At 38.1% G+C, this 12,687-nt stretch overlaps 1 protein-coding gene across 2 annotated transcripts in view; it reads right to left on the reverse strand.

Annotated features, from left to right (window-relative positions):
- HK1 (hexokinase 1) overlaps positions 1-12,687 on the reverse strand; it is a 112,518-nt gene that overhangs the window by 73,993 nt on the left and 25,838 nt on the right. The window contains exons 1-2 of one of the 2 annotated variants that reach the window (XM_074296555.1): positions 10,508-10,629; positions 9,454-9,495 (exon numbers count right to left, since the gene is read on the reverse strand). In XM_074296555.1, the coding sequence (XP_074152656.1) occupies positions 9,454-9,495; positions 10,508-10,516 (51 nt within the window). In that variant the 5' untranslated portion in view covers positions 10,517-10,629. Of the gene's footprint in view, positions 1-9,453; positions 9,496-10,507; positions 10,630-12,687 lie in introns of those variants that run through there. The other variant, XM_074296553.1, reaches the window with a different exon arrangement.

Genomic DNA, 12,687 nt, shown 5'->3' on the forward strand with positions numbered 1-12,687 from the left:
CATATGTTGGATTTAACATATATTTTATGGCAGCCCTCTTTGTGATGGCCAGAAACTGGAAACTACGGGGATGCCCATCAATTGGAGAATGGCTGAATAAACTGTGGTATATGAATGTTATGGAATATTATTGTTCTGTAAGAAATGACCAACAGGAGGATTTCAGAAAGGCCTGGAGAGACTTACAGGAACTGAGGCTGAGTGAAATGAGCAGGACCAAGAGATCATTATACACTTCAACAACAATACTGTATAATGATCAATTCTGATGGGCGTGGCCCTCTCCAACAATGAGAGGAACCAAATCAGTTCCAATAGAGCAGTAATGAACTGAACCAGCCACACCCAGCGAAAGAACTCTGGGAGATGACTATGAACCACTACATGGAATTCCCAATCCCTCTATTTTTGTCCACCTACATTTTGGATTTCCTTCACAGGCTAATTGTACACTATTTCAAAGTCCGATTCTTTTGTACAGCAAAATAAATGTTTGGACATGTATACATATATTTTACTTAATTTATGCTTTAACATATTTAACATGTATTGGTCGACCTGACATCTGGGGGGGAGGGGAAAAATTGGAACAAAAGTTTTGGCAATTGTCAACGGCTGTTAAATTATCCATGCAAATATCTGGTAAATAAAAACTATTATTATTTTAAAAAAACATATATTTTATGTTTTTATATTTTAATATATTTAACATGTATGGGACTACCTGACATCTAAGGGAGGGAGTGGGAGGAAGGAGGGGAAAAGTGTCTCTAGGACCTCTCTGACCTTCCCCTGATGCATGTCACCCCCTTTCAGAATACTTTTGTATGCTGTCTTCCACCTACCCTGCCCTTTCTGCTATATTGTAAGCTTTTGAGGACAAAGACTGTCTTTTTAATTTTTGTATTTGTGTAAAAAGAAATGACAATAATAACATTAATATAGTATTTTAAGATTTATAAAATATTTTACATAAGTTATCTCATCTACCCTCAGAGCAACCCTGTGAAAAAGGCAATCTCAACCAATCTCATCCTCATGTTCAGCTTGTGCTTCTGACCCAATCCCATGTTATGGTGAGATAATAAGCATTCTTTATACTTTTTTTTTTTTTTTTCAGTTTATATGAGGCCATGAAGACCACATTTCCTATAAATGAGGTTTTACCAAGTTGGGGTAGAAGTAGGAGAGGGGACCAGAAACAACCTCCTAGTCTAGCTCAAACCTTTAGATGCTTGCCCGGTAAACATCAATCTCGTGCTAGCAATTTATTAATCTGGAAGAGACGTTCCACAGATAGGCAACAAGATTACATTTGTTGTTGTGGTTGTTGTTGAAAGTCCTAGACTTCTGGAAGTGATACCATAATATGCCATGAATTGGATTTGAGTAAGGAAGAACTGTACTAGGACACCGTAGGTGGTGGTCCCTTTAAGAAACTAATCCCTTTGCCTGTCATCGGGGGGGAGGGAATAAAGGGAGGGGGGGATAATTTGGAAAAATGAATACAAGGGATAATATTATAAAAAATATATATATAATTAAAAAAAAAAAAAAAAAAAAAAAAGAAGAAGAAGATGGGATTCTAATCCCCACCATTCTATTCTATCCTCAAAACATTTGCTAATTATGGAACTCAGTTTCCTGTCAAATGAGGGAGTATCACTAGATAAACTCAAAAGATACTAAAAAAAAAAAAAAAGAAAGAAACTAATCCCTTAAGGTTGATTTATTCCTTTCTGATTCCCAGCCCCACCTAGATGATGCTTTATCAATTCAAGAAGCTAGGACCTTTGATTCACAAATCCTGTCAGAAGCACCCTTTTGAATTCCAATAGGAGATCTAGGCTCTCACAACCCCCACCCAGATCTGAGCCACAGGCCCCTTTAGCTGGAGTCCTTTCTTTGTAGAGGTTCCAAACATGGCAGCCTTACTTACTCCTGGCACCCACTAGAACGCTTGTTCTGGTGCCCTCTTCTCTTTACTTAACACCTTCTACTAACTAGACTTTAACCTTACTTCCAAACCCCAAGATAAACCTCTTTTATCAATCTAGGTTTTCAGATCTGTAAGTTCCTTTGCAGGGAATACTGCACTGCTACTAGATCTCATTTAACTCTGTATCCTTGCGCCGAATCCAAAGAGGTTGCATGGGAGCTCTATTTGACTCCCTGTACCCTGAACCTTCCACTAGACCTCAATTAAACCCTAATTTCATTTAGGTACCCCACTTCTAAGCCTCATCAGAGCCATCTGGGTCCAGTGGCAAGATATAAATCAGATTGACTGGAGATGGCCCTGGAAGAAATGGGAACCTTGTTCTTTTTAAGCTAAGGTCTACAACAGGTCTCAGTTTGACTGAGACAATATCCATTCTGAGGCAAAAAATCTCCTCTTTCATCTAACCCCCCACCCAAAAAAAAAATCTAAAATGAATGAACCTGGAAGGAGAAGACTCTCGGGTTTCTGACCAAAGCAGCAATGATTGTTATTAACATTCATTCTGAGTCAGGACCCAAACAATGACCAAATGCTGGACAGGAAACGATCACTGTCAGACAAACATTTTAAGAATGATTTTCTCAGGTCCTGGCTAGAATCATATCTACTGACAATCAAAACAATTAGGCCTGTGTCCAAAAACATCATATTCAGCAACATTATCTATAGTATTGAATAAAATGGACCTTCAAGGAACTTGAAGATTTTCAGTTCTTTCTATCAACTAAACCCAAACTGACACATAATATCAAGGCTCAATTTCAAGGAACTCAATATGGACAAATTTTTTTTTTTTTTTTTAAACCTGGGCAATTCATACCATATGTTTAAGATTGACAGCAACAACAAGGTAGCTCAAAAGAAAGATAGGGGCAGAGTTAAGATAAAAATAGTAATTATGTTAAACAAATGAGGTGCAGAGAAAGAATAGACATAGAGGCATTGAAATGGAAGAAGAGGGCTCATAGTTCTAAAAACCTACTCACATCAAGAATGGGTTAAATATCAAAGGATATGAACAGACAATTTTCAGATGATGAAATTAAAACTATTTCCACTCATATGAAAGAGTGTTCCAAATCACTATTGATCAGAGAAATGCAAATTAAGACAACTCTGAGGTATCATTACACACCTGTCAGATTGGCTAAGATGACAGGAACAAATAACGATGAATGTTGGAGGGGCTGTGGGAAAACTGGGACACTGATGCATTGTTGGTGGAGTTGTGAAAGAATCCAACCATTCTGGAGAGCAATCTGGAATTATGCCCAAAAAGTTATCAAAATGTGCATACCCTTTGACCCAGCCATACTACTACTGGGCTTATACCCCAAGGAACTACTAGAGAAGGGAAAGGGTCCTGTATGTGCCAAAATGTTTGTGGCAGCCCTTTTCATAGTGGCTAGAAGCTGGAAGATGAATGGATGTCCATCAATTGGAGAATGGTTGGGTAAACTATGGTATATGAATGTTATGGAATATTATTGTTCTATAAGAAATGACCAACAGGAGAAATACAGAGAGGCTTGGAGAGACTTACATCAACTGATGCTGAGTGAAACGAGCAGAACCAGAAGATCATTATACACTTCAACAATGATACTGTACGAGGATGTATGCTGATGGAAGTGGATTTCTTCAACATAGAGAAGAGCTAATCCAATTCCAATTGATTAATGATGGACAGAACCAGTACATCCAGAAAAGGAACACTGGGAAATGAATGTAAACTGTTATTTTTACCTTCTGAATCCAATTCTTCCTGTGCAACAAAAAATTCGGTTCTAAACACATATATTGTATCTAAATTATACTGTAATATATTTAACATATATAAGACTGCTTGCCATCTGGGGGAGGGGGTTGGGGGAGGAAGGGAAAAAATCTGAATAGAAGTAAGTGTAAGGGATAATGTTGTAAAAAATTACCCATGCATATGTACTATCAAAAAATGTTATAATTATAAAATAAAATTAAAAAAAAAAAAAAAAAAAAAAAAAAAAAAAAAAAGAATGGGTTAAATAATGTGAGGGATTGCCTGTCATCTAGGGAAGGGGGTAGAGGGAAGGAGGGGGAAATTCAGAACAGAAGTGAGTACAAGAGATAGTATTGTTAAAAAAAAAAAAAAAAAAAAAAAGTGCCTATGCATATGTACTGTCAAAAAAATTATAATTATAAAATTAATTTTAAAAAAAGAATGGCTTAAATAGGCAACACTACGTATATACCATGAAAGGTATAGCACCCTCCAAAATCAATTTTTCAAAAATAAGGGGAAGGGATGGGCAAATGGGGAATCAAAAGATGAGGGAAGAAGACAAGGGAGGGAATGGGAGGGAAGGTTAAGTAATAGCAAGGTGAGTAGAATTAAAGAGTCAAAGGGAAGGAAAAGATATGTGTGTATGGGGGAGAGGAAGATGTTTGTATGTGTGTATATCTATATATCTATCTACATATGTATACATAAATATATTTTTTCTTACCTATAACCTGCTTGGGGGTGAGGTGGGATGAAAGGGGAAAAAAGAACAAAAGAACAATTTACAGAGAAGTAAAGAAAAGATGAACACTCGTGAATATAATTTCTTCTACTAATATATAATTTCCTGAACTTCTAATTTGTTATTGTATATTTTAAATCTTCCCTAATGTTCTGCTGAGTATGACAGTGTTCTCTTTTGTTTTGTTTCATTTTGTTTGTATTCCTTTTCTGTTTTTTTTCTTAATTTTTTAAATAAAATTTAAATTTAAAATATATAAAGAAAAATAAATAAAATTTAAAAGTGTGATTTTTCACTTTTGATAATAGTTTGCACCAAGCTCAGATTCTCTATATCATCACTTAGGAAGACTCCACAATTTTTCCATTCTCATTTTATATAAATTATGCCTCAATACTAGGATAAACTCCTCTCCTCATTTCTACTTCTTGAAATCCCTAGCTTCCCTCCCTCCCAAATGTCAGTGTTCCTACTGGCTTCAATTGGGTTTCAAATGGTTAATATGCTTATCTGTTTCCAGATTGCAACACCACCCTCTTTCATTCAATAAGATGTAAACTTTTTGAAGGGAGAAGCTATTTCTTAGTGTATACCCTTCATTCCTAGATCAGTATCTTGCACTCAGTAAGTAGACAAGGGTGTTTGCAGCCCTTTTCAATCCCGGTACTCTGTGGCTTTCTGTAGAACCTTCCCATATGTACTATTCAATGTGAAAGGAAATAAATGCAGAATTCACTATGAATCTGTACTTAAGAAGCAAGGTGGATTGATTTCAATAGTATGCCATAGTTATTTACTAAATATTCCCTGCACGAACTAAGAGATCATTATACACTTCAACAAAGATACTGTATGAGGATGTATTCTGATGGAAGTGGATATCTTCAACATAGAGAAGAGCTAACTCAGTTCCAATTGATCAATGATGGACAGAATCAGCTACACCCAGAGAAGGAACACTGGGAAATGAGTGTAAACTGTTTGCATTTTTTGTTTTTCTTCCCAGGTTATTTTTACCTTCCAAATCCAATTCTTCCTGTGCAACAACAACAACAACAAAATTCAGTTCTGCACATATATATTATATCTAGGATATACCATAACATATTTAATATGTATGGGAATGCCTGCCATCTAGGGGAGGGGGTGGAGGGAAGGAGGGGAAAAATTTGAAACAGAAGGGAGAACAAGGGATAATGTTGTAAATATGTACTGTCAAAAAATGTTATATTTATAAAATTGATTTAAAAATAAATAAATAAATATTCCCTGCACACCTGGATATATAACTCAGTTGGTGGATTCTTGCAGTAGACAGTAAATATTTGTTGGATTTGATTGGAAATCACACTCCTCCACTCTCGCCCCATTCTCCAATTCTGACTTCATTTCTCATAGGGCCATTTTGGCAGTTAGATCCACCTCTCCATCTTGTCAAGCTCATTCTCTGTTTTCTCATATTCATTAAATGTTTTCTCTCATCTGTGTCTATTAAATCTTCACTATTCTTCTAAGTCCATCTTCCAGGAGCAACTTCCCCCAGAAAACCCTATCCTAGTCATTCTAATTTCTAGTGATGTTATATAATTTAGCAATTAATACTGATTATACTTTTCACTGTCATCATCTTAGTCTTATCTCTTCTTGAAAGAAGCTCCTGGGGGCCTGAGATAATGTCTTATACTTAGATATAATAACACCTATTTTTATGTTTCTTTCCAAACACTAAACTGTTCACTGAAAGGGAAGTAATACAATTATTATTTTTCCCATTGTGACTTGCCCATTTAGTGAGCATCAGAATCAGAATTTGAATTCAGGTCTCTCCTGATCCCAAGACCAATGCATTTCCCAGTAATACTCTATTGCCTCCCTTCTATAACCCCAAAGGCCTAGTACACTGTTGCACTTCAGTATTTATGGATTGTTCCTTCTCAAAGGTTTCAATTAAAATAAAAAATCTGAGGGGCAGCTAGGTGGCGCAGTGGATAGAGCACCAGCCCTGAAGTCAAGAGTTCAAATCTGGTCTCAGACACTTAACACTTCCTAGCTGTGTGACCCTGGGCAAGTCACTTAACCCCAGCCTCAGAAAAATAAAAAATAAAAAATCTTATTTTATTACTATAGAACTATTATTATATCTCTTCATCCAGGATCAGCTTTCATCCAGTGGATCCCCAGAAGAAGCAAACAAAGTTGCAAACACTCTGAGAATGCAAATGTGGTTTCTGAGGCAATCAAGTGAGCATAGGCATAAAAGAAAAACAAAAAAAAGTAATCTTGATTTCTATTCTATCCTGTCTGACCACTACCTGTCCTGGGAAAGAGAAGGAGAATTTTAGAGTTAAAACAGTATTATTTCATCTTCCAATCTTAAAACATTGCTGATATTCCCTATATGTCTGGGTCTTTGTGATCTGGGTTGTGTTCCCTTTAAGAAACTAATCCCTTAAGGTTGATTTATTCCTTTCTGATTCCCAGCCTCTCCTAGCTGATGCATTATCAATTCAAGAAGCTAGGACCTTTGACCTTTGCAGAGGTTCCAAACATGGCAGCCTTATGCCTGGAATGCCAAAGGATCTCTGCTCACTGGAATACTGGCTCCAGTGCCCTCTTCTCTTTACTTAACACCTTTTACTAACTAGACTTTCACCTTGCTTCCAAACCCCATAAAAAAAACTCTTTTATCAATCTAGATTTTCAGGTCTATAAATTCCTTTACAGAGGATTCTTGCACCTCTACTCCCTCATTTAACTCTGTATTCTTGTGCCGAATCCAAAAGGATTGCAGGAGAGCTCTATTTGACTCCCTGTGCTCCAAACCTGCCACTAGACCCCAATTAAACCTAATTTAATTTAGGTTCTCCAATTCTAGTCCTCATGATTTGCAGAAATGATTGAGTCCTCCATCCCACCTGAGCAATAACAAAGATGGTTCCTGATCTTTCAAGATCAATCACCCACAAATGTGTCACCTCCATATTAATAAACCCTAAAATTATCTGATTACAATCCATTGTTTTCCATCTTGCTACCATATAATCCTAAATCCTATTCTTCATCCATATAGTGATCTTCAATCCCTTGACCCCAGTTTTCTCTCAGATAATCATCTTTGCACTAGTCATCCTCTTTCCCTTTTCTTATCTTAACCCTTTAGTGACCCAATTCAACTCTTTATTGCCCTTTTCTCTTAAAACCCTTGCCCTAGGGAAAGGGAAAGGGACCTGTAGGTGCAAGAATGTTGGTGGCAGCCCTCTTTGTGGTGGCCAGAAACTGGAAACTGAGTGGCTGCCCATCAGCTGGAGAATGGCTGAATAAATTGTGGTATATGAATATTATGGAATGTTATTGTTCTGTAAGAAATGACCAGCAGGATGATTTCAGAAAGGCCTGGACAGACTTACATGAATTGATTCTGAGTGAAATGAGCAGGACCAGGAGATCATTATACACTTCAACAACAATACTATATGAGGATCAGTTCTGATGGACATGGCCATTTTCAACAATGAGATGAACCAAATCAGTTCCAATAGAGCAGTAATGAACTGAACCAGCTACACCCAGTGAAAGAACTCTGGGAGAAAACTATGAACCACTACATAGAATTCCCAATCTCTCTATTTTTGTCCGCCTGCATTTTGGATTTCCTTCACAGGCTAATTGTACACTATTTCCAAGTCCGATTCTTTTTGTACAGCAGAACAACTGTTTGGTCATATATACCTATATTGTATTCAATTTACACTTTAGGGGCAACTAGGTAGCACAGTGGATAGAGCACCAGCCCTGAATTCAGAAGGACCAGAGTTCAAATTTGCTCTCAGACACTTAACACTTCCTAGATGTGTGACCCAGAGCAAGTCACTTAACCCCAGCCTCAGGTTAAAAAAAAAAAAAAAAAAGCAATTTACATTTTAACATATTTAACATGTATTGGTCAACCTGCCATCTGGGGTGGGGGGAAGGAGGGGAAAAATTAGAACAAAAGGTTTGATAATTGTCAATGCTGCAAAATTACCCATGCATATATCTGGTAAGTAAAAACTATTTAAAAAAAAACCCTTGCCCTCTTATCACATGGCCTATTGCACTCTGCCAAACCTCCGCCTAAGATCACTCCCACCATCTGCTGCCTTCATGTGCAGCTGAATTAAGGTGGAGAAAATTAAGCAAACATTCGGATTCTGGCTACACATCTATATTATGTACAAATTTATATTACATAACCTCAACTGGGCCCTCACTTCTGCTAGGCAATCCTTCCACCCCTCCCTGGGTAACTCCCTATCCCATTCACCATAGCTGATTGATCTCCATGTGCATTTCCCAGCAGGAGTCTATCCTTTTGAACTAGATGGAGAAAGATATTTCCCCTCATTTCTTGTGTCTTATTTTGTTATTGCTCCCCTTATTACACTCTCCATTGAAGTCAACCTAGCCTGCTGATTATTTGCCATACATTATATCCTTTCCCATCTCTGGGTCTTTACAGAAATGATTCCTCCCTTCCCCCATAATTAGAATGTTCTTTCTTAGTCTCTGCCCCTTATTATTCCTAACTTTCTTCAAGGCATTTCTACAAGAAGCCTTTTCAAATCTCTTAGCTGTGACTTTGTATATATTTTGTATTTCCTTTTCTGATGATATATTGTATCCCCTCAATAGGAGATAAATTCTTTGAAAATAGAGACTTTTTTCATTTGCTTTGTATACCCAGTATCTTGCTGCTGGATGGATTGAATTCATCCTCTGGAAGATTACTGCAGATTGGACTTTATGGACTCCTATTTATCAGTCCAAAGCAAGGGACAACAGACGCAAAGAAAGGATACATTTAAACATCTTACCTTTTCATTATCGTAGGAAGGATGAAGGAGAACAGAAAATCAAAATAAACTTTACTAAGCAGAAGAATAAAAAAAATACACTTGAAGTTCTTACCTTTGTGCCATTTAAGGGAGGAGTAATTATTGGCTCACAATCCTTAAACATTGAAGAAAAACAAGACAAGACAGAAAGTAAAATAAACTTTATTAAGCAGATTTGGATAGATACATTGACAATTCAGCCACTTTTATGTCTATCAAATTCTTTCAAAGAAAGCAAATGGGCATATGGAAGGGTAGGAACCGGCTTTGGTTTGGGGCTAAAAGCTTTACATTCAGTGGCTCTAAAGAAGGAAAGGTCAAAAACTCCCCCTGAAAATAGCAGAGGCTTGACCATTGGTGAACAATCAGACTTTCCTAAGTCTTTGTACTGGCAGGGGACATTTAGCTCAGGGTTTCTCCAAGTTGGGGCCTATAGGTCACAGAAGACCTCTGAGAGAATTTTGGAGAAATACAGCAAGAACTTCCAGGGACTTTAGCTATTATATTAAATCCACTTTTTTTTTTAATTATTTATTCTGAATTTAACACATCCCAGATAAAATAAGCATTTTAATACCTCACTATAGAACAGGAGAAGATTATAGGTAAAACTATGAATTTCTATTATGTAATGCCTATTTTCCTTTTTAGCTAAAATAGAGGAATGTCCAAAATGGTAGTTTCCCCCCTTTTCTTGTCAATTAGATTGTAAGATCCTTGAGGGCAGAATCCACTCATTTTTTTAAGAGAAGGAAACAGAGATTCAGTAATTTGCCCAGGCAGAATTTTCTATTTAAACCTGGAAAGGAATCTAAGAAACTTTCCAGTCAAATGCCTCCTTATACACCAGATGCTCAGAGGCCCAGGGTCCAAGATCCCATGTAATAAGGATCAGACCCATTGTTCAGCATCCAAGTAGGAAGTGGAGTAGGGGACAGATGGGGTGATATTATGACTTTTGAAGACTATCTCAGATGTAATCCACTTAACTCTAGAGCTCAATGTGCTGGAGGAATTCCACTTTAAGCCCTCCCTCTCATCCCACTGACATTAGAAATAGAGTGAATAAGCTGAAGAAAGCCACTATAGAAATTTAGCCTTCAGAATTAATAGGAAACAAAACCTACTTCAGTCATTTTAAGGATACAGGAACATGTCAGAAGCTAGGTTTCCACTCCAGAGTTCTTATTGTCTCCAAAGTTCTCATTTTCAGAAGGAAGGCTATAGGAGGGACAACCACAGGGATTCTGGTGACTCAGAAAGGTCAAAGGGTTCTAGAACCATCAAGCTAGAGGAGGGGATTCTAAAAGTCATACTTCAACTAATTCATTTTACATAGAAGGAAACTGAACCTCATCCAGTGAAGGGACTGCAATGGTGCCACAGTCTATAAATGTGGGATCTGACCCTCTGGCTGCCCTACAAGCTAACCACTAGACAACACTGCTTCCTCAAAGTTCACAGGGTTAAAGGATGGAAATCTCCCTCATTTTACAGAAAAGGACATTTAAGTCCAGAGGTTAAATGACCAGCCAGAGTTCTTACAGATAGTGAGTGGGAGTCTGGGATTTGAATTTCAGCTCAGGAGTCTCCAACTCCATTTCTTTCCATAACACCCTATTGCCAGTTTGAATTACTAGTAGATTCATTTTCATTCAGTCCCTTGTATTCACATCACTGATAAGCCAGAAGCAGTTCAGTCAGGTCATCAAAAAGCCACTTAAAGCAAATGGATTTTAACCACCTGTCCTCCTTCTCCCCAGTCTTAAGGATTAAACTAATTCTTTGATGAGCTTAGAGGGGTTAGAAAAGAGAAGATGATTTAATATGATCCAGGAAATTTTACAGACTTTTATCACACCTGGAAGATGTTCTGGGATCAAACATGATCCAAATTCAGGTAGTGGTGGGATGATGGAGTTTAAAACTGGGAAGAAACTTAGGGATCATCTAAGGCAAATTTGATCTCAGACACTTAACACTTCCTAGCTGTGTGACCCTGAGCAAGTCACTTAACCCCAGCCTCAAAAAAGAAAAATAATTTATGAAAGGAGCTTAGTGATCTCATTCAAGCTGCTCAATTTATACATGAAGCACCAGTATTATCTGAATTAGAATCTGAACCCAGATTTCCTGATAGCAGATTCTGCAATCAGCAGATTTAGGAAGGTGTAAGACTGTCACAGGCTAGAAGGAACCTGAGGATAGAGTGATGGGCCAGAGAACACTTAGATAAGGAGAGGTTTAATGTAGGACTCACTATATCAGCTGTGACTATGGATGGAGAGATGAAGAACCCAGATGAATGACGGAGTGAATGGAAAGCATATATCAAGTGCATACTGCGTAGGTTGGAAAGAAATAACTAAAAAGGGGGAACAGTCTGAGCCCTCCAGGAGTTTAAACTGGGAAACCACACAGGAATTATCACACAGATGGAGAATGAAGCAATAGAGTAGCCCATTAACAAACCTTTCCCAGAGGCCATGGTAGGGTCTGATTCGATTATAATTTTCTGAGATGGAGATGGAAGGAGGTGAACAGAAGGGTACTTGTAAGGTTGCACAGCCCCAATAACAAGGGTGAAGAAGGGCTATCTGGTCTCAGAAAGGAGATGGCTAAAAGGCCCAGCTGGCTCCTAAGGCTGTGGAAGCTAAGTCTGGAGGGTGGCTGAAGCAACAACAGGAACAAGGATGGCAAGGAAAAAAATGGTCAGCCCCTATGATTGAATCCCCACGAACACCAAAGTCATCCTGGAAATGATAGGTCTATAATCCTTGGGAATAGGAAGGGGGAAGTAAAGTGTTGAAATACTAACAATCTCTCTGTATAAAGAGAAAAATTAATGTTCAGAAAGAGATTAGCGTAACCAACAGGTATGAAGCTAGATGGTGTCAAAGCCAGGGAAATAATTCAGTCCAATGACCTTGGGTGAGCTCCCCTTACATGCCAGCCCCTGTTCCAAGGGAACACGATCTCTGCTTTTATCCAGAGCTAGCCAGGAGTCTTAATCATCTGTCCATAGAGAGGCCCCAGCATGTCATGGCAGACACAATGCTGGCCTTGGATCCAGGAAGACTGGTTCATGGTGGCTGTGTCACCCTGGGCAAGCTCTTTAATCTCTCTGTGTTCTGGGAACCTCTGTTCTAAGTTGCAGAGAGGGCGCCCACCCTTTCCTGGGAGAAGGGGCTGTTTATAATGGTGAAATCACAGATAGTCATCTTTCCCTTTCATTTCATGAGTGTGTTTTCTTTCCTTAATTAAACAGTAAGCTCCTTGAAGGCAGGGACTCTAATAATGAGTCCCT

The sequence above is a fragment of the Sminthopsis crassicaudata genome, chromosome 2 (genome assembly GCF_048593235.1).
Source record: "Sminthopsis crassicaudata isolate SCR6 chromosome 2, ASM4859323v1, whole genome shotgun sequence".
NCBI classification, from domain to species: domain Eukaryota; kingdom Metazoa; phylum Chordata; class Mammalia; order Dasyuromorphia; family Dasyuridae; genus Sminthopsis; species Sminthopsis crassicaudata.